Source organism: Trachurus trachurus, assembly GCF_905171665.1.
Source record: "Trachurus trachurus genome assembly, chromosome: 6".
In the NCBI taxonomy this organism is placed as follows: domain Eukaryota; kingdom Metazoa; phylum Chordata; class Actinopteri; order Carangiformes; family Carangidae; genus Trachurus; species Trachurus trachurus.
Genome location: NC_139897.1, coordinates 4,473,381 through 4,496,213, shown reverse-complemented (window position 1 = coordinate 4,496,213; position 22,833 = coordinate 4,473,381). Strand labels below are relative to the sequence as shown.

At 42.6% G+C, this 22,833-nt stretch overlaps 1 protein-coding gene across 1 annotated transcript in view; it reads right to left on the bottom strand.

The window, feature by feature from the left end:
• Window positions 1-286: 286 nt before the first annotated feature.
• Window positions 287-22,833, bottom strand: part of pik3c2a (phosphatidylinositol-4-phosphate 3-kinase, catalytic subunit type 2 alpha) — a 58,146-nt gene continuing 35,599 nt past the window's right edge. Inside the window, exons 14-33 of the mRNA XM_083973737.1 lie at window positions 22,414-22,531; window positions 21,625-21,767; window positions 18,017-18,208; window positions 17,265-17,358; window positions 17,081-17,175; window positions 15,565-15,745; window positions 14,134-14,238; window positions 13,548-13,640; window positions 12,317-12,446; window positions 11,347-11,483; window positions 8,550-8,719; window positions 7,814-7,970; window positions 6,782-6,891; window positions 5,857-6,064; window positions 5,597-5,721; window positions 3,846-3,963; window positions 3,684-3,765; window positions 3,286-3,392; window positions 3,064-3,189; window positions 287-2,217 (exon numbers count right to left, since the gene is read on the bottom strand). Of these exons, the coding sequence (XP_083829863.1) occupies window positions 2,035-2,217; window positions 3,064-3,189; window positions 3,286-3,392; window positions 3,684-3,765; window positions 3,846-3,963; window positions 5,597-5,721; window positions 5,857-6,064; window positions 6,782-6,891; window positions 7,814-7,970; window positions 8,550-8,719; window positions 11,347-11,483; window positions 12,317-12,446; window positions 13,548-13,640; window positions 14,134-14,238; window positions 15,565-15,745; window positions 17,081-17,175; window positions 17,265-17,358; window positions 18,017-18,208; window positions 21,625-21,767; window positions 22,414-22,531 (2,674 nt within the window). The 3' untranslated portion in view covers window positions 287-2,034. The remainder of the gene's footprint in view (window positions 2,218-3,063; window positions 3,190-3,285; window positions 3,393-3,683; window positions 3,766-3,845; window positions 3,964-5,596; window positions 5,722-5,856; window positions 6,065-6,781; window positions 6,892-7,813; window positions 7,971-8,549; window positions 8,720-11,346; window positions 11,484-12,316; window positions 12,447-13,547; window positions 13,641-14,133; window positions 14,239-15,564; window positions 15,746-17,080; window positions 17,176-17,264; window positions 17,359-18,016; window positions 18,209-21,624; window positions 21,768-22,413; window positions 22,532-22,833) is intronic.

The window sequence follows — 22,833 nt, the reverse complement described above, 5'->3', positions numbered from 1 at the left end:
AAGGACTTCAATAGTGACTCCTCTGACACCACGCCTTGGCCTGGAATAGGAGACTGTGGAGGATCAATTCCATACAATAAGCCTTTAACTTGCCAAACTCACTCCTGCATTAATGACACATATTGTTTATTGGCCATTGTAGTTGTCATCCCATGTAAGTGGTTTGAATTAATCCAAATCAACATCCAACACATTTATACAACAGAAATAAAGAGTCACATCAGATTTGTTCCAAAAACATTTAATTTGCTTTAGGAAAGAGGGATTACAGTACACACTGATCCATTCAGGTTACAGGTCACCAATTAAGAATAAATAACTGGCCATGTTAATACAAACTTTGCTTTCTTTCTTTGTACAGTCACTAAAAAAGTGGATCAAGTCACTAATATTTATAGTGTGAGTGTTGCTCTTTAATCATAATTGTTTTGTATAGACCTTCTCTTGAAAAGTCCTCAGATAAATTCATCATCATTTCTTTATTAAACATTAACAACTTTAGATTTATAGTTAGCGAGTGGAGAGGAAGGCAGTTAATTTATTGCTCATGATCTTGTTCCCTTTTTTTTCCCTAAAGATGTTTAAGTTAAAGTTGCCTGTTTTGCACTTCTCTGTGTTCAGTTTGCATTTTCTCATTTAAATACCCTAAAACCTGACTGCATCTGGACTTCACTGGCAGTTTAAGTTATTTATAACCATTTGGCCAGTTACACATCACGGCGTCATTACACCACCATTAGGCACTGAGAGTGAGTGTGGTATTGCTGCCGAACTGAAACAGCCTCATGTCCAGACTCAGCTCCTAAACTGCATTCTGCAAGTCTGCACTGTGGTTTTGAACCACCAGAAGGAAGCGCTGAACAGACTTAGGATCAGAATTATTAGGCAACCATAACCTCTATATCCAGAGCACAGACAAGAGCATGTTCAAAAGCTTATGATGCTAATTCCCCTTTAAGGTGTGCTGTGTGAAAATAGTCAAGTAATACCATGAGAGAAAGACCTGGTAGTGTGCATTTAGTGGCAGTCCACTGTTAGAAAAAACTGCTCTGGAAGAAGTACTGATATAGCTTGACAGAATATAGATTCTTCTTTAATAAGGACATATCACATTGTTAATCAAATATATAGCAATAAGGCCAAGTCGAGCATTAAAAAGAGATTGTGAGCACGAAGGCACCCTGTTCATCTCCCTGTTGGAGAGAGTGGTTTCATTTGCTGTCCTTGTCATTCATTTTGGCACTTTCTTGGGGAATCATAAGGTCACTGTTGATTTCCTGGAATCTGGTGTGTTGGACTACTCTACCCAGAAGTGTCTATTGGAAAGCAGGAAAACCCTGATGCCTCCTATTTGTCTATATAGAAAAGAAACACGGAAAATGTAAAAATGAGCCCCCTTTCTATTCCTTAAAAAATAAATGTGTCAATCTATATATACTCTTCTGTAAGTAAGCCGTTTTGGTCCTCTAATATCAAAATGTACAAAACATTACACCTCTTTGTTATAGTTCAGGAAAAAAGAGAGACAAAATAAGTGGAGATTGTTTGTCACAGAAACAATCTTGATTAGTTAGCAGGATCCTCTTTGAGGGTGTGAATCAGCTTGTTCAGTCGTCCTTGGTGAGTTTTCATTCTGCATTCATGTCATATGGGAATAACCTGAGGCAACATGATGATGGTTAGAAGCTGTGATTTACAGGAGTTTAATCTGTGAGGATGACATCAGATGCCTACGACACGTTGTAATAAGTGAAAGATGCTTTTCTGCACAGAGCACAGCCGTGTCCTGCTATGATAAAGATCTGAAGAATACTTATTACAAAACCATCCACGTGAAAGAAAATGTTTGGTTTGGTTTGTTTGACTTGAAATGAAAACCTCACTGAGGGTATTTTATGAACTGAGCTGAGGTGACCAGTATTTTCAAGTGAGGTCACATCTGCTGCCTTTCCCATATGAAGTGAATGCAGCGTTTTGTCTGCGGAGTGGTTCCCGGCTTCAGGGAGACACAGGTACAGTAGGGGGGGTTAGAAGTTAGAAGTAGGGCACGGCCGTAAGTTTGTACCACTTGACCGTCTCTTTGCTGAGGTCAAAGTCTTTGAGTCTGAGCGTGATGCCGCCCAGGAAGTAGTTCTCACGCAGCGACTCAGCACTGAGCACGCTCAGCTGAAGCTCCCGCAGGCCCAGGGTCTCCTTGCTGTAGCCGCTGTACACCAGCTGTGGGGGGAGAGGAGGAGGAGTAAGCAAAGGAAGTGCAAGTTCTTATTTAGTTCAGATGCACCTTGGACTTAGATGACTGAGATAACCACGTGGAAAGCTCAAGGGATAGTTCAACATTTTGGCAAATGATCCCTATAGTCATAGCAGTAGGTTTGTTACCTTTAATTGTCCGTGCAAGCTGTTTTTAGAACGGCCGAGCAGAGCCGTGAGCTGCTCAGAGCTACGCTACGGAGGCAATGGGATTTCTTGGCTTCCCTCATCAAACTCATCAAATACACAATCCAACAACTCCAAAACGCTCTGGTGGACAAGTTGTGACCTGCACATTCACCACACTATGAGATAATAACAGAACGTTACGAGACAGAGTTGTTTTCGAGGTAAATTCATGCAAAACCGCTGATGCACGTTCCCGTCTGGAGCAGTTTTTCGGCAAGCAGTCTCTAAATTTACCTCGAAAAACAACTCTGTCTCGTAACGTTCCGTTATTATCTCATAGCGTGGTGAATGCGCAGGTCACAACTTGTCCACCAGAGCGTTTTGGAGTTGTTGGATTGTGTATTTGATGAGTTTGATGAGGGAAACCAAGAAATCCCATTAGCCTCCGTAGCGGAGCTCTGAGCAGCTTGCGGCTCTGCTCCGCCGTTCTAAAAACAGCTTGCACCGACAATTAAAGGTAACAAACCTACTCCTAAAACTATAGGGATTATGGCAATGGGCCAAAATGTTGAACTATCCCTTTAAAGGAAAATTCTAACCTTTACGTTTCTAAAACCAAACCTATTCTAGAGTCCATGAGCTGTAAATATATAAAGAGAAATTTTCAAATTCATGCTTCCTAACCATCTCATTGAAAGTAGGGTTTCTGGTTTTCCTCGAGATCTTGGTCTTGCGTTTGGAAGTCTTGTGAGGATCTGGAAGCAGGTAGGTTTTCACATACGGGTTGGGATCCGTTCCATCCTCAGAAACCTGAAGGGCAGTGGATGAGAGATGAGAAATAAAATAAGAATGAGACGGTCAAACGTTCTGTAAAAACAGCATCTCTGGGATCATCACTGTGTTTACCAGATCTCTGATGTGCATAACCATGATGAACAGAGTGCTGTTCCTGTAGGAGATTGAGAGCTTCACTTCTCCTTCCACCCGACCAGAGGTTGGACTCAGAGGAGGCTCTGCAGCAGACAAACACACACAAGTCAGACACACAGGAAGGAGAGTCCACACCAAAGACTTCAAAATAAAGTTCACAGTACTTTCAATTATCAGAATGGGATTTCTGCCATTTATGTTCCCTCTGAGTTCAAATTAATATTTTATATAGTAGGTATTAGGTACTAATTTGATCTCCTTAGAAAAATATATATAAAAAGGAACATTTGTAATGAAACCAAAAGCACATACAGTACAGTGGGAGGAATCTGACTAACACTTGAAGAATGGAAATGAAAAGTGCAGGTGTTTACCCGGCGCTTTGGGCGTGGCATCTAAACCTTCTGTCTTGTCATCCCGTGCAATTGGATGAAAGAACGTGTAGATCAGGTCACACTGGGAACAGAGAGCATGACGTCACTTCACTGCTGCGTTGAAACTTTCACATTACTACCACGTAACGCGTGTGTATGTACCTGGGTGACCTCCGTTGAGCTCCTCATCAGGTTGTGGACATAGTTGTTGAGCTCCAGCTTCCTCTTGGCCGCTACATCTTTGATGTGGGTGCGACCCAGCACCATTTTGTTGGGGAAGCTACAGATGGAGAGTGAGACATGGTACATTTACTATAAAAGAAACTGATGGAACATTCTTCCTCAAAGCCTAGAATAGAAAAATAATTTCTTAAATTTATCAGGGTCTTCAGAAACAGAAAGGGAACAACACAGGATACATTAAAGCAAAATGGGAGAAAGAACTAAACATAGAAATATCAGAAGAGGATTGGCATCCTATGTGGAGTGCACAGAATTCATCTACGAGTTCAAAGAAGTGAAGAATATTTGGCTGGAAAAATTTGATTGTTTTTTTCATTACACCTCTTGTAAAAAGCTAATTCTCTCAATCACAACAACAGTGCTGGAGGCAGTGCGAAACATGAACGCAGACCATTCTCATATATTTTGGTCATGCCCAAAAATTCAAACTTTTTGGGGTAATGTATCTGTGACTGTGGGAAAGATTTTGGGATACACAATTCCTAACAATGTGATGGTCCTCTATTTTTGTGTCTTAAGAATGTGATTATTTGTGATTAAGACTGGTATCTATGTAAAACACTGTTGATGGCTCGTAAAAAAAAAAAAAGCTCTAACAAACTGCTGGTATAAAACCGAGTCTCCAAGCCTTAACCAATGGATGGACAGAGTGAAGGAAATGTGTTTAATGGAAGAGATGACTTTCTCTCTCAGATCTAGAGGAGCGACCTTTCCCAGGAAAAGGGAAAAATGGACTGCTTTTATTAAAACAATAGCGGACGCTACACAATAATAAGTAATGTGTTAAGAATAAGATTATCAACAGAGAAGCCCCCATGTTTTTGTCTGTTTTTTTATTTCCTTGACAGCTTGTTGTGAACTTCTTTTCCCATAAATTGGAAATGCTAAATAAAAAGAAGAAGCACTTCCTCACTTATACCCCTTTCCCACTGGCCAAAAAACCCGTTTAAACCCGCTAACAATCGGCTTTTGGTGGCAGTGGGAAAGGCGCACCGAGCCGCGTTGACCCGCGTCGACGCGGGTCAAACGACTCGGCAAGCGACGCGGGTTAAAATCGCCTTTAATCGGCTCGGCTCTGCTCGGCTTGCAGTGGGAACGCCAGACCCGCGTCAACCCGCTAATTTACGTGATGACACTGAACGTTACGTGACGCTACGTCATCGCGCCGGTCGCGTCTCATATCACGTACCAAAACAAAGCTCTGCTCCGCTCTGCTCTCATCCGAGACTGGGATCAAAACATCAGAGAACACTGACCGAAAACGATAGAAAAAAAGAAAAGAAAAGAAGCGACAGTCTGTTTAACTGACGTGTTGCCGCGGACGTCCGTCATCCGGCCGCAGCAGACTCTCTGTCCTCCGCGGTCCTGGTGCTCCAGGTCAGCCAGCCAGAGAGTCTGCCTCGGCGGACGGACACTCCACGGCGGGCGGCTGTGGCATGACTGTGTGTGTCTCTTGCACCGCGGATGAGAGCGGGGCGACTGGTTTATGCTCTGTCTGATCCCCCAGCGGGGGGTCAGACTCGGCTCATTTTGGTCAATGGGAAAGGGGCCAAATGCCGATTGTTAGCGGGTCGACCCGCGTTTAAAAAACCCGCGTCGACCCGCTAATTTTAGTGGGAAAACGGTTCTAGTCTGATGAGCTGAGGGTGACGGGTGAAGTGAGGCCTTACCTCGGCAGCTTCCACAGAGGAAAAAGTATGGTCAGTTTGTTGTGCAGCTCCTGGAACTCATCAAATGTGCGGAAGAGAAACTGGGGTTCGGTCTGACTTTCCCTCAGGATCCTCACCACATACGTCTGCACAGAGAGCACAGGGAGAGGAGCAGACATGACCATCAGGTGTCACTATCTTTCCACTTTACATACAGAGATGTGGTGGAGAATAGAAAAAGAACATGGTTTTAGTAATGGAACTGACTCCATAGCACTCACATAATGCTTGTCGGGGTTGTATCTCTTCTGGAAGGAGAAGATGGAAGCGTGGATGATGCGGCCCTCCTGTTTCAGGGTGTAGGTCTTGGGGGAGAAGGACAGGATGGGCTCGTCGTTGGCTGGCAGACCGGAGAATCGTAGCTGAGCAAGGTTGTGGATAAAGAAGTTGAACTTGGTGGCCACGCTGCCCAGACTGGACTCAATTAACCTGCAGGGAAAACACAGAGGGGATCAGAGGGAGGCGGGGTGAGGAGGAGAAACAGCACACATCTTAATATGCTGTACTGACCTCAGGCTCTTAAAGGATAATTACCGTTTTTTACAATCTGGACCTTATTTCTAGCATAAAATATGATCATTTACTCACCCAGATAACTTTGGTGTCATTACAAGTCGTTCCGACGGAATTAGATCCAGCCAAGAGCCGCGTATATCCGTATAATGCAAGTCTATCAGGCAGCAGAATGCAGCCTCTAAATAACACATTATCTGCCGCTTATTTAGAGGCTGCATTCAACTGCCCTGTAGACTCACATTACATGGATATACACGGCTCTCGGCTGGATCTAATTTCGTCTGAACGACTTATAATGACACCAAAGTTATCTGGGTGAGTAAATGATCGTATTTTATGCCAGAAATAAGTAAAAAACTGTAATTATCCTTGAAAGAAAATGTCATCAAAGCATTTGTTCTGACAATAGACTTAGTTTCAATCAATCAGGTATCAACCTGCCACACCTGATGTGTGTTATGAGTCTGTGTTGTGATGTCAGACAACATCTGTGCTTGGCTTTCCTGTGCCTCTACTGCCACTTGGTGGACTTTGAGTTACACAACAACAGTTTGCAGCAAAGAATAATAATAGATGAGAATGAAAAATGTCTCTGTGCAGTCGGAGGTAGAGATGTTGTGTTGTGTTTACCTGGTGAAGAAAATAGTTGCCTCAGCATCTGTGTTGTGGGGCTGCAGAGCATCAAACACGTACTTCAGGTCCTGGGAGCCCGTCAGCTCTGGGAGGCCTGATGATGTCATCTGTCACACAAAGACACACCAGGTGGATTCTTAGTAGATTAGTGCTTATTCACTTTCAGATTGGTTCAGCACATGGAACCTTTTATTGCCCAACGCTTTGTACAGCAACATGATATATAACAAGGCAGTGAATCAACTTTAAATCTTTAAAATAGCACTAATCAGTGTTGTAAGAATAATAGCTCATAATTTAGTTCATTTAAACTATGGTAATTCCAAAAGTATATTTTCCATGATTTTCAGGTTGTCAATCATTTTGCATGATTCATTAATTAATGAATTATTTCAGAATAAAGTTTGTTAACACAATCTAACTATGATCTATACAGTTAAATCTTTATTTTAACTCATTGTCATTTATATGTAGATTTCATGCATTATTCTGTCTCTGAAAGCTCCACATTGCCTTTGTGTTTGAATACAAATACATGTATTTGTATTCAAACACAATGGCAACGTGTTTGACGTTGTTTCTCAAAAGAACCATTGCTGTTTATTGTATACATACATTGCTGTTTATTGTATACATACAATAAACAGCAATGGTTCTTTTGAGAAACAACGTCAAGTGTCTACAGACACAGAATATGTTTTAAACTGACATATTCAGGACAACAGTGCAGCCCTGATTTATTATCAAGGCACAACTGCTGCGCTTCGTCTGCGTATGTTGGTCTCCTGACTCTCACAGGTGCAAAAACAAAGTGCTTCAGCTAGACTGGAAGAAGAAAATGAAAAGGCTAAAACTGCTGGGAACCACAAAAATACATCTGAAGAGAGATGTACAAAGATATAAGAACAGGAATCTACACCAATGGAAACAAGTAGGACTACATGTCAACTGCAATACTGTTCTAGAAACACTGCTACATCCCACTCTGCCGTGTGTGTGTGTGTGTGTGTTTGTGAATTATTGTCTCACCAGTGACAACAGGTTGAGAAAAAGGCCGGAGTGCTTGCGGATGAGGTTGTAGGCCTGACAACACAAGTCTACGAACAGCTGGAAACGGCTGGTGGGACGCTCGCCTCCGTTGATGACGTACGCCATGTCAGAGGTCAGAACGAACGGAGCTCGATCCCTGATGGGAAAGATGGAGATGGGGAAGAGAGAGAGGATGTAAATAAAAGTGAATAAAATGTGTTTGGTTCAAATCCCTAGGACATGTGGATCAGGAAAGTATTACACACTATAACACCACTAAATAGCTCAATGAAGGTGCTGAGGGGGCATAAAGCAGAAGTGTAGTAGTGTAGTTGTGGGGCAGATCCCAGCAGGGAAGATGTGTAATTGTGCACACCATGAAAACAGGTCATGCCCAAAAACACATTAATCTTGCTGCACAAACAAGCTTACTCCTGCATCTGACCCACAAAGGAACAGTGGGCCATTGAGTTTCTTAGAGACAGACCTGATAATTAACTGATGGTTTTATGAGAATAAATGAACATCATAACCATATCTGTGTCATCACTGAATCATTCCCTCATGTGTTCCACGACAACACCTACACATTACAAACAGGACCAGGTTGAGTAGCTGTAATCAGCTGCTGCAGGACCTTTCACCTACACTGATAACTCCTTGATAATAAAACAATGACACAGCTAAACCATCCTGATGAACCACCTTCAATACAAATAACAGGGCTGATTTTCACCTTTTGAAGCTGCCAAACATTTGAGCGTGACCCAGGAACTTGCCAAAGTCGATGTGGAACATGTGACCAGTGGAGCGCAGCATGATGTTGTCGTTGTGCCGATCGCAGATACCCAGTACGTAAGTTGCGACACAGCATCCTGCACATGAGTAGATGAAGTTCTCTGATGCCTACGGAGGAGAGAGAGAGAAGCACAGCTTGAGGTTTAGCTGGATACACAGGAGGTGCTTCCTTTTTTCCTTTTAATTTGTTTATTTAGATGGGACAGTGCACATTTCCATCTGTAGTCCCATTTCCATAAAAACAGTTTAAGACAACACTACAATACATATAATAGAAAATAAAGAAAAAGAACCAACAATGGGGAAGAGGAAGAAAACACTAGAGTAAGGGCGACAATGAAAACAGTGAAAACAAACAAATATAGTATACAGGTGGGTGACATACAAGTTTTTTTCATCTTGAGTAGTAAAGTGCTTGAGTGCTGGGCTCAAGTGCTTAAGTCAGTGTTTTTCAACATTGGGGTCGGGACCCCATGTTGGGTCGCCTGTAAGTTACATGGGGTCTTTTGATTAAAAAAATTTTTTTTTTTCAAGCAGAAGTAAGCTATCCGGTCGTTTTGGCTAACTTTTTGTCAGCCGATGGAGTTAGCAGTCCCCGCCCTCGTCATGGATCTATTGGTCCTTGTCCCTTCGTCACCACATTCATGTGCATCCCTTGGCTGCACACACAGAGAGGACCGCCCCTTTATGCCGTTCTCTCTCCTCATTGGATAAAGGTTGTAGGATACGAGGAAAGTTTTCTCCTCGGCTTACAGCAGAGCAGAGTGACTGACAGACCCGTGTTTCAGACCAAACACTCTATAAGTGATTGCCGTCGGAAGATACAACTATTTAAGACTTATATTAACACAAACATTCTGCTTACTTCTGCTTTAACTAATTATTATTCTTTTTCAAATTATGATTAAAAACTATTTAAAAACCATCCTAAACAACTGTATTCTATACTTTCACTTCCTCGAATACAAATCGAGTTCAAACAAAAGTTGGCGCATCTTGATTGATGGGGTCGCCAGAAATTTGTGATGTCAAAATGGGAACACGAGCCAAAAAAGGTTGGCAACCACTGGCTTAAGTGCACAGTGCCAGATTGATGGCGCCCTAATTGCACATGAATCTAAAGTGCCAGGTTATATTGCACAAAGGCCAATAACACTCATTTGCTCATGCAGAAGTGTGTGGATATTGCACTAGGTACCAAATGTATTATGTAAGTACTATTGCACAGAAACAGCATACACAAAAGATTGTGTGACGTTAAACTTCCATGATGCAGTGGAATATTGGCTCTGTTTGCTCTGAAGAACAAAGGCCTAAATGCTTGAAAAGAAGAAGGATGGACGTTCCCTGCTGGTTTTTATACTAACCCAGAAATGAGCACAAAACCTTCAGGCTCAAAAACAGAAGAGCTCATTTGAACTCCATCTAGATTCCTGCTTCCTGCTGAAGTCGTATTTTTCAGGGTCAGAGGTTGAGCTGGAGTACTGTTTCACATTTATAGGTGTTAAAAGTCATACAGTTCCTACAGCTACCATAAACTTAAAGAGCACACTCACCTGAATCACTGTGTCACAAGAAAATGATGGTTTTAATGTTTAACCCATTTCTCAACATTATAACGTGTGGTATTGATAGTCTGTCAGATTATATACAGTGCCTTGCAAAAGTATTCATACCCCTTGAACTTTTCCACATTTTGTCACATTACAACCACAAACATAAATGTATTTTATTGGGATATTATAGACTAACACAAAGCAGCACACAGTTGTCAAGTGAAAGGTAAATGATTAAGGTGTTCGGGATTTATTACATATTAAAGACCAAAATTGCAATAACGCTATACAGAAACCCAACACTGCACATAAACCTGAACACACCGCCCCCAGTGTGAAACATGGTGGTGGCAGCATCATGAACCTGAACACACCATCCCCACTGACTCAGGGGGGCTGAATACATATGCACGCCACACTTTTCAGATTTTTTATTTGTAAAAAAATCCCATGTATCATTTTCCTTCAAATTGAGAGTTATGCGCTACTTTAATTAATGATCTAATGTTGCAACAATTGATCCAATAAAATTACAATTTAACACAGTACATAAATACATTACAGAAATAACAGATATATAAATCATTGTGTGTAATTGCGGCAGTGCCAAAGATGAGGTAGTATGATTACTCAAGGTTACAAACCTGGTTTGCTTTAAGCCATATCTTAAGTTTGTTTAAAGGTTAAGTTATAAGTGCTCTCTCTTAAATCAATGGGTCAAATATTCCAGTAGTGGGGGGCTCTGATTGAGAAGACTGTCTGTCCAAAATTGCTACATCTGTATTGTAAACACTCATAACTCACTCAGTGGGGGAGGTGCAAGCCCATGGAAGACCTTACAGATGAGGCAAGCATCTGCAAAATGTTTAAAATTGTCTAAATGAAATGAATTGTACTCTTGCTATTGGCTATTTGTCAAGTGTTTTTAGTGTCTGTTTGTGAAGGGACTCGGCTTGCTTGTGACCAGCTGGGTAAACAGTATGGTACTGTATGTGGGAGAAGATTGTAGAGTGCATAAAGAGTTTGTCTGCCTTTGTTGTTATATGGTCTGTTAAAGTAGCTGTGCATGTAAAGCTTCCTCACCAGCAATGAACTATTGATGACATCATGAATACCATGTTTGACTTGCATCAACAGCTGTTGTGCGTGTAAAGTAGTGGTTATCCTTCACGTGTGTACCTTCTCATACTCATCCTCAGCAGGGTTGTACTTGCGGAGCCACTCGGCCAGCGGTTTGTCTTTGAAGGATCCGGTGACGCCGTACTCCACCTGGATCTTTCTGAGGGTGTCGGAAGACGGCACCAGCTCCACCATACCTGAACAACACAACAGAACTTTTAGTAAAACAATGCAATCACACAACAGTCAGTTCTGTACCTCGCTTTTTAATTTGTGTTTTATGGTCGAGGATATATATATATATATATATATATATATATATATATATATATATATATATATATATATATATATATATATATATATATATATATATAAACCAGAATATTTTTATAGGGGAATCAATTCAAATCCATTTATTTTAGATAGATTAGAAAAACAAACATACACTCCACACAGAGAATCAAAACAGCCTTGTGTTGGCTCAAGCACTCAATATGAGTACATTTTGAGCACAAAGAAAGAGTCGAAGGATGAGGCGGATCTGATTGGCTGTCACCACTGTGTGGCAGTGATGAGGTCCATGTTCGACAATCTGAGGGGCCTGGGTGTGGGAATAATGGCTGTGCTATGACACGAATGTCTGTGAAATGATCTTTATCAGCCATTTCAAAAGAATGACAGCAACTGAGAACATCCTACTTAGAGTACTTGACTAAAGCGATGTGTACTTCCTTTCACCTGACCCAAACAGACAGAAAGGTCACCATCTTTCAGAATAACACTAATTAAGATGGGCTGATAATTGTATTCATTCACTGTCTTCAACAATTACACAGTCATGTTTTTTTAAAAGTATATTTTTAGGCTTTTTTGCCTTTATTTGATAGCACAGTGAGATAGACAGGAAAGGGGGAGGCAGAAAGCGTTGAGGACTGTAGCCTCTACATGGGGCAGCCGCCTTAACCACTGTGCCACGCACCGCCCCATTACACAGTCATGTTAACTTCATTACGCTTCGTCCTGTTACCTTTATCTTTGCCGGTGGAGATGCATTTGAAGTTGACGATGCGGAGGTCCAGCCCCTCCTGCAGCCAGATGCGGTCCATGATGCGGATCATCTGAAGAGCCAACATGTCCTGCCTCAGGTCCTCTCCAACCTGGTACACAGTCAGACACATTACACCAGTGATCAGAGTTCGCCAGGTGTGCCGTGAAAAAAATATCAAATTTAACTTAATTGATCCGAACTAGGGATGCACATTTTTATTTTTTTTTCAGACCGATAACCGACGCTTGTATAAGGCTTGTGCCGACCGGCCGGTCTCTTTTTGTTTGCTTTTTACATTTTTTTTATAAAACACACGCGCGCTGCTCCCGCTGTGCTGCAGCACATCCAGAGCGCTCCTCTAGCTCGTCTGTGCAGCTGCAGGTGAGTGACGGGGGAGCCGGCAGGAGAGCGCCTCCTGGGCACCGTCCTCCTCACAGGGTGAAGCACGCGTTGCACTCAAAGTTTGTTCTGACTTTCTATCACAGGGAGTGCACAGCATAAGTATAAGTCCTCTCATGTAACGCTTTGCTGTGAAATATGGCTGAAGGCACGAGTGGAAGTGTGCACGTGTTGACAAGCTCCCATGAGTTGACTGACATAGATAAAAAAAAAAAAAATTAAAAAGAAGAAGAATTGGAGTCAAATCAGAATCCAAGTTCTTGTTATCAGTTAACAGTTTGTGTCCAAACAAATAGGCCTATTATTTAGCTACTTAAAATAATTTGGCTTTGTTGAGCATCTGTGTCTGCTATAGTGACTGCCTGGCAGAGTTGGCTAATAAAATAGGACTCTTTTATGTCAATGGGTGTAGTGGCAGAAGCCTGCACAATGACCTTGGCTTAGCAATGTCCATTACTGAGTCAGAACAAACTAACTACACCGTAAGAGACAAATTGTATTATATGTACTGTATTAGGCTGTACTGTGTCATTTTGTAACATTTTTGGTGAGTGGTGTGCCATGGGATTTTTTTAATGAAAAAAATGTGCCGTGGCTCAAAAAAGGTTGAAAACACTGCATTACACTACTGTACCTTCCTGCACTTCTGTCTGGGTAGAATTGACTCCAGTCACCAGGGGGCGCAGTGTTCAGATGGGTAGCTCATAAACAACAGTGTTGGTGTACCTGATGACTACTACCCTGTTTACACTAATGAAACGTGCAAGAAAGATACAGAACAACCAGTTCCTAGGCATTACTAAAAATGTACCTTGAACATGACATTAATCTCTTCTCCCAGTGGGTCGGCGTTGACCAGGGCCAACTTGAGGGGAACTGCGTTGGAGTTGAAGAAGGAACAGGCCTACACACACACATACAAACAGTGTGATTTTATCACCATTACATCACTTTGACCTTGCAATATAATAGGACAAATGGATCCAAACATGTTTATCTTAATCACCCTCTTTTGTATTGATATATTAGCTTCTCCTCTAATGTCACTGTCCAAACACAAACAGAACCAAAGAGGTTAGAGAAGTAATTATGACAAGAAGAGGTCACTGACTGGTTATGGAATTTCAACACACATTGTGTGGATCATAAGAGCCATTAATGTCAAGTATACTCTCCGTCATTTCATTAATCAATTGAGCAATAACAGCTGAATAATGTTGAAGCAGATCTATTATGAATATTTGTATGATATTTGAGAGTACATGTGTTTTATATTTTGGGAAAACTTTAGTTTAATAAGCCAATTTCCTCTGTGGTTTAAAAATGTGGTTGTTTCCTGACCAACAGCATTCAATGCGTTGTGCGAGTGTGCTTGAGTGTGTGTGCATGTGTGTTACCTTGATGTTCAGTTCCTTGGCCACCAGACTGGGGCTGAGGGGCAGTCGGCAGGTGGTCTTCTGGAAAAAGTTCTGAACGTTCTCCAGGCCCTCCTGCAGCGCCACCTGAGACAACATTGTATCAGTAGCTGCGTTTCCATCACAGATTTTCGCAAAATAAAAGCGATATTTCTGAAATTTCGAAAAAGTACAATTGCTATTTCCATTGAAAGGTGGTTTGCGAATGAGCCCTAATCTAGTCTCGCGATATCCCATAATTCTCGCCTTGCGAGACTTATTGTTTTCAACAAAGATGAAGGCAGCGCTTGATTGCTGAAAGGCAAAGCCCGTGTGGCGCTGGCAGCGGCCACAAATAAGAGACACCAGCGTTGATGAGGTGCTGACAACAATATACGGTGGTTGTGTCCCAGGTTGGTTTATGTGACTAGAGGGGACATTTCAGCGCATGAGGGAGTGGGAGCGTGGATGCGAGCCAATCTCCTTCAACCATTCACGGAAAAGGGGAATGATAGGAAAGGTTTATCTAATTTATTGAGAAACAATGCTCAGGTCAGCAATGCAATGCCAAAAAACATTAGATTATACTTTATTTCATCCCCGAGGGGAAATTTGTTCGTGACAGCAGCATTTAACAAAAGGAAATAAAACAGGACAAATAATAAAATACACAATTCATAAAAATACTTTAAGAAGAAGAAGACAAAAGAAGAAAATGCTACGGTGCTTTCTACCTGCTTGGCAAAGTAACAGATTAAAAAGTGCTTGCTGGTAGACAACTATGAATAAAAAACAATTTAAAGTGCACGGGAGATTTCAAAAAGAAGTGCGACAGACATTACAAATTAAATAGAACTGTTAAAAAGTCTAACTGACATGGGGATAAAAGACCTGCGAAAACGCTCTGTTTTGCACTGAGGGTGTCTCAGCCTGTTGCTACGGGAGCTTTTCAGGCCGCTCAGTGTCCAATGCAGAGGGTGAGAGGGGTTGCCCATGATGGCAGTCAGTTTGTGCAGCATTCTCCTCTCACCCACCTGCTCAACAGTCTCAAGGGGGCTGGACAGGACAGAGCTGGCTCTTTTAATCAGTTTGTTTATTTTTTTCCTGTCCCTGTCCCCATGCCGTTAATTTGTCCCCTCCAGTCACATAAACCAACGCAGCTGTGGACACACACAACTCCGGTGACGCCGGTGACGTGTAAATGCGAAATAAGTATTTCCATTACACTTTTGCGATACAGGTTTATATTGATACGTCTGAAAAACCACCTCATGAGAGCGATATTTGAGAGGTTTTTCAAAATGTAGGCGTTTCCATTACCAGTCTTTTATTGCGATATTGAGGTTTTGCGCATTTGTAGGGGTAGTGGAAACGCACCTAATGACATGCCGCATTGTCCAGTCATCCAGTTAGATCACCACCACACACACTAACCTGCCGTGTGGACCCCCCTGCCTGCCTGACCCTCTCAGCCACGGCTCCCAGCAGGGTGACAAAGTGATTCTGTTTCTCCAGCTCAGCTCTCAGCTTGGCTCCGCACAGACACAGCAGGGCGCCCAGCACCCGTTCGTAACGCCGGCCCCAGGCGTGGTCCTGCACGGCGTCCTTCAGCAGCCTGCGGTCACCAAGCGCATCACAACAGTCAATATTTCAAAGACGCTTTCATCCTGGGCACACATCAAACTAAAAAAACACAGTGTAAAAGGATCTATGCTCCTGGAGGAAGTGCTGGGTTGCAACTTCCCAAGTGTATCTGGTGTATAGAGTCAGATTCAACAGGTGACCTACAGTATTATGACATGAGAGCCTTTTTTTGAGGTTTGCATCCATCTTCAGGTTGCAGGTCTGTCACTGTTAAGTTATTGGGGACAGTGACTGTTAAAGACTTGACCCACAACTTGAACATTTATACAATCTGCAAAAAGGGGCTGCAGATAATCTATTTTCTACTACTTTTAATGTAGAAAAGACCTTGTTGCATTTATTTTATATATCTTCTACTGAGTCTGTTTCAACATTTTGCCTCATCTCTTTTTATTCTGGCCTCTCTGCACAGAATAAGAACCACCTGTCTAAAATCATAAACCACGCCAGCAAAACAACTGGTGTTCAGCTGCCCGCCCTCACAAAAATCTACAACAAACTGGTTCTGCAGAAAGCTCAGGTAGTCTTGAATATCCTCTCCATACTGAATTCATCCCTCTCCCTTCAGGACGGAGACGTAGGCTCCGTAGGGCCAGAACAAATAGGTATAAATACTCTTTTATAGTACAATCAGTGCAATCAATTCACACTATTCTTAAACTACATTTTGTACATGTTGCACTTTACAAAACTGTTGTTATTCTGTCCTCCTTCCATATATCTTATATTGTTTGTTTTGTCTGTGTGTTCTTACTAAGGTTGCAAAACAAGTTTTCCTCTTTGGGACGATAAAAGCTCTGAACTGAACTCTCTGAACTCACTGAAATCACATCTGAAAAAGATCTAAACACAATGTAATCTATAATAGATATGTTAGCAGATCATTTCACATGCCAAGGAATTACAGAGGAAATGACTTGAACACTTAAACTTGTGGTTGGATACATGCTTTCATCCCCCTGGCCATTAGACTGAACGACACCTCCCAGTTATAACACGTGAAACCAAACAGACACAGACACTGAACCGGGTCCATGTGTTCTTTGTATATTAATGCACTTTAATATAGGTTTGTAGTTTCTCCTTTAACTTGACACTGGATGTGTAAATATCCATTGTGGGATCAGTTAAGTATGTATGTGTGTATGTATCTCTCTATAATACTATAAATACTGTGTGCTAGCTTTGATGAATGCTATAAACATCAGTCTGAACTTATTTGTTGCTCTGAGGCCTGTTACTTTATTTCAGCCTCTATCGCACACGTCATTGTTTGGTGGTTGTGTCAGTGCCACTGTGATCTCACCAGAAGAGGTAGTGGGCGATGTTGATGTTGCTTTGTGCTCTGGACAGCAGGAACATGACAAGGGCATTATTTAGGTGACACTCGAACTTTAAGGCCTAGAGAAGAGGAAACAGGGAACAGGGTTAGAATCATAGATGGAGGAAGTGTTGGATTTAACAGTGCGTGTCGAGTATTGTAGCTCTACCTGTACGAGCTGTGGCAGGTAGCCAGCAAGTTCATCATCACTGCTCGTTTCAATCCAACTAACAGCCACACGCCTCACCTCTGTATCTGCAAATCTGCACACACAAGCACAATTAGAATCTATTCAACAGCAAATGATCAGGTTAAAGGGATAGTTCAGCTTTTTTTTTGAAGGAACACTGTCGCATCGCTCTGCACCGAGACACAGGCAGTACACTGTTGCCAATGAGGGATGATTAATCCCCGTCTCAAAATAATACACCAGTTCAAGAGTATGATCTAAAGTAAAGATCGCATCAGCTGGTCGGAAAAAAGTTTGTTTATCTAGAACTAACCAACTCACTCAGTACTCCTTGGTACTACTCGGTATCACTCCGCCTCTACACCGCTGATCCAAATAGCTGATAGGCGGAGTGATTCAGCATGTTGCAGAGCCTACCTGTATGGAGGAGTACCCGCTGTGTTTTAAATTTGACTGCAGCAACAGTTTTGGCCACATTCTTACATACAGCTCCTTTAATGGGAATTTGAAGCTCAAACAACCCCACTTTAAAAAAGCTGAACTATACCTTTAAGTCCCACTTCACACTTGACCTCAACATGAAACAAATTGGATAGACTCAAAAAAAAAAAAGGTTAAACAAAAACTGTTCATTTTTGTTTAACGTCTTACAATTAAATCCTTCAAAATTCCCAAGGGACCTGCAGCGCTGTAGACAGAATGTGTGTGTAAGTATTGGGAACAGTGCGTACTTGGAGTCGAGCAGCTCCAGCGCAGTGACTGGGGGCAGAGGTGGCCAATGGTGGAGCAGGGAGTGGATGTGAGCCATGCTGGCCCAGTCCCAGCTGGGCGCACTGGCCAGCACCTTGGGCAGGCTGCTGGGGTGGTCCCTCCGACAGTGGAGCCGATGGTCCCATAGGATCTGGTGGTCCGCCCGCTTCAATCTGGACATAGACCGGGAACAGATTGACAGACATCTTTAAGTTAGACATCTTAAAGGTACATTGTGTAGGAATTGCTCCAATCTAGCGTTGCGGTTGTATATCGCAAGCAACTCAATCGTATTTTTCATGCTGCATTCACGTGAAATTGGGCAGACGGCAGACGGACAACAGCCGCTGCACGTAACGGCATAAACAAGCCTCTATGTAAACAAGTGGTCCGTCAGCACGAGGCAAAACAATACACGTGACAATATGTTGTCATGGTGATATTGCCGTATTGTTTTCCTGGCCCACGTGTTACCGGCTTTCTCTCGACTTCTGTGACTAAAACGACATCTGGTTTGTTAGCGACGGCCGTCTGCCCGACTGCAGGTGAATGCAGCATCAGTGTAACGCTCCATTCCTCCTCACTGCGTTACCGCGGTGACTTCACAGACACCTCGACCTGAGCCGACAGCTCCGGTGTCTCCACTGAGTTTCCGTGGTTTCCTACCGTCACGCTGCCACTGAACATAAAAATATGGCAGCCAGCACCGAGCTTACCCGCTCCATGTAGATATGAATGATATGAACGGCTAATTCAGAGCTGAAAGGAACACTTCAGTTTGTTGATGGGGGGGATTACTGATGAATGAAAAACATACTTTTGAACGAAATAATTGATTTTCGTGAATAGATAACAGGAGAAGTTATACAATATCCCTTTAAACAACTCGTTAATCAGACGTAACCATCAATCAACTCAAATGTATTACTTAGTCTTTAAAGGATCATAGGGCAGGATTAATGAGAACGGCCAGTGACGCGACGGCCGCTGCGCGTAACTACAGCAACCAGCGAAGCCACCGGCACGGGAGCGCGCACAGACTTTTCACTGTTTACTTTACTCTTTACAGTCTTTCCTATCTGGGGGGGGGGGGGGTATTTTACTGTAGGTTCTCTCTCTCTCTCTCTCTCTGCTCTCTCTCTCTCTCACAGACAGACAGACAGACAGACACACACACACACACACACACACACACACCTGCCTCTTCACTGTGCTGCAGCAGGAGGCTGCTTGTCTGTTCCTCAGAGCTCCTCTGCATGGATCTGTATGGGCTCCTACAGGCCGGTACTGAGAATTAACGCGCCGGGTCCGGGTGTCGGAGCGCATCTGTCAGGGTCCGCGATCCCATGCAAACCAATAAACACCGGACATATTCATGATTTCATAAAAATAAAAAAAACGGACGCGTCGCGGACACAAGTGGACGTGTCCGGGCAAAAGAGGACGTTTGTCCACCTGCCTCTAATAACGTTATTAAAGTTATAACGGCTTTTAGCCGCTAGCTGCGGCTAACGGCTAATAATAAGACAGTTAGTGATGAGGGAGAGGGTGTGTAAGTTAGTGACCTGCCTGCTGCTGTGTGCGTGTGTGAAGGGAGGGGGAGGCTTTTAACAGGGCTTTCAGTTGTGCTGGGTCGTTTGCTGGCAGTAACAGTCATTTGGATCCACCGTGGTTCAGAGCGATTGATATAACAGGGAGTGTCGCCACTCTGTTACTATATCAGTCGCTCTGCCGCGGTTGCCCTCTTCATGTCTCCGTTCCATTGATCCATTCGAAGGCAGTCGTGGACGCGCTGACGTCAGGTCCGCCGGCCAGCGCGCGAAATTCACCCCCTGAATTGCAGCGCATTTTGCAGCACAGACCCCGGTCAGAGCAACGGAGAGATACGCGGGTGGGCTCGTTCTTTTTGGTTTTGAACGCTTCCTCACCCATTATTATTTAAAAAACGTAAAACGCATGGGTATTTTCTCACAAATCCTGCCCAAATCCTGCCCTATGATCCTTTAAGTGTGTAGAAACCAGCTCTCTGCTTCAACACTGTGATCAGGAACTAAGGGACTCAGACTGTGGAGTTTAGTTGGCAGGATCAACAATAATCTTTAAAACAGACTACAGAGAAAGTGGATTTCAACAGAGCTAAACAAATACAACGCAAAATATATTAACATCAGTGCATATTTCTTAGAATATTAGAGAAAATCAGTAAAGGGTGAGCGGAGTATGAACTATTTGCTCTTGTAAATCAACACCAAATGCAAGGACTTGAATCATCTAGTAATAATCCACAGATATTAAGAGCTTTGCTTAAAAATGTCTGCATCGGTTTTTCAAAAAAAGCTGGCACTCTCAGATAATGTTTCCTTGGCAAGTAAAGGTACATTACAACAATCATATCATAGTGACTCTAGTAAATCAACAGACCACACAGAGAACCAACACTATTGATCATGTCTGGCTGTCCTGCTTTACTATGAGAGCATGGATTTCAGGATATCATGTCACTTTTTGAAGCAGTGCTCGAGCCAGACGGCCTCTGCCAGCTAACATTTGTCTTTCTGAATTTGCCAGAGAGGTTGCTCTTTGCCTGACCCTGTTCTCCTTGCAGTAATAAAAAAGGAAAACGTCTCCTTCGGGGGTTGATGAAACATCGCACACACATCCACACAACTAGATCGACACACGACAGATCAGAGAAACTGCAGCTCAACAAGTCTTGTGTCTGCAGAGGCTGGAGTGAAGAATGAGCAGGACAGAAAGCAGGCGGTGAGAGCCCAGTGAGAGAGCGCTCTGTGCTAAAGCGCCGGTTGAGACTCATGGATGTTGGCAGAGTGGAGGAGATTTGGCTGGCAGCAGGCATAAGAGAGCATTTAGCTGGGCCTGGAGCAGCTGGAGGAGAGCAGACACACATTCAGGCGTTATGGGGAACTGTGGCTGGCAAAGTCAGAGGCATTTTTTAAAATCTCTACTTAAAATCGAGTAAGTCCTGCAGATTTGGGGTGGTCTGAGAGAAAGCCAGAAAGCTGCCCACTGAAGGGGATAAACTGAACTAGAAAACACAGTTTCTGTGCGTGTTTTTAAACCCGTCATAATGAAAAAACCCAATCACTTATCAATTGACTTCAATTACAATCTGGAGGAACACATTTGCATCTAACACACCTTTAGCACCCTCCACACCTTTCAAAAGTCACATTTCTGATGAACTCTTTTGCTCATGGTCTGGACTCATTAATCCACTTTGCTAGTACGTTGCAGAAGTTGGTTTTTGTGGCATTCTGGTTTAATGCACATGCACACGTTAGTCACAATTTGAGAATTTATTACCGATCCTGTGGCTACTTCAAGCCTCTCACGTCTGTTTTGGAAATCAGGAACATCTCCCTGGTTATATTAACTGATGCCTGTGCTTTTATTTGAAATCAATCCTGCAAACCAGGCTTCCCTTACAAACTCTTAGAAGTGAAGTGATGGAAACAGCAGGAAAGGATGGCACATTTATTTGCCAGATGAATTTATGATATTTACTCTCTGATCCAAATTTTTGCAACCTCCAATTACAGCTTTAAGAACACGCGGGAGGTTACCCTACCCAAAATTGGAAGCTCGGCTGCAGATTTTCTCCAGTTTGCGTTTGAGGTCTGGGTCCAGCTCTTCCAGAGTGTGGGGCTCTGGGCTGGGGGCTTCCTTTGGTCCAACATATAAAACTTCCAATGCTGAGTTGGGGAAGTCCACCTGATGGTGACACAAATACAAAAGTTTGAGTTAGTTTATTTTTCTGAAGTAATTTTAATGAAAAAAAAAACACACACACACATACAGTAGTATGATCATTCATATCAAAATAACAAACAATAAAAAAACAAGAATAAAACAAAAGGTCTACAACTGCTATTACCACTTGTTCGCGAGTTTTTGTGCTTTTAGCTGCTACTGATAAACCCACTGTCTGTAAATAACTATAACTACTACTGCATACACCATAAACCCTGCCCCTCCTTCTTCTTTTTTGACTGTTTATTTGCTGATAAAAGGAACTAGTAGATTGCATAGTTTTAATACAACTTGATTTATAATAGGGTAGGCAAAATAAGCTTTTTGGTCTAAATGTCCGTTGTACACTTTATTTACTTATTGTTTATTTAGATTAGCATATTTTCCATTTTGTTACTGCTGTATTTATGTTGAGATGTAACTTCTATTGCACAACGAGGTGCTGTATCAAGACCGGAATAAACTAAACTAAACTAAACTACCTTCTACTGAGAGCACTATATGCAAAATCTATAAATACTACTCTGACAATGACTTCACTGTGACTATTTGCCATTGGGAAACCACTGCAATGAGAGACACTGCAACCACCACCACCACCACTGACCTGCAGTATAATCCTCTCTGTGGGCATCCTCTTGCGGCTGCCTGTAGAGCCAGCAGCGGCAGCAGCTCCCTGGGCAGATGTCCACAGACATAACAGCCTGCTGCCCTTGGCAAGCACCCTGGAACACAAGTCAGCACTAAATCAACAACAACACCCAAAACCTTCAGTACAAGCTACCTTACAAACACTGAGGCGAGAATGTAAACTGCTGTTATCTATTAATTGATTTGTTATTGCGCCGTCAAGTATTTGACATGCTACAGAAATAGTGTTCATTCCTGATTTCATGGATGGATTACCAGATGGGCTTACTAGGCGCAGGGTTCCCAAGAAGTCAGGGAGCCAGCGGGCTAAAACATGTATATGATATTTGAAACTAACTAACCTTAATTAAAAGACACTAAATACCCATAAACAGAT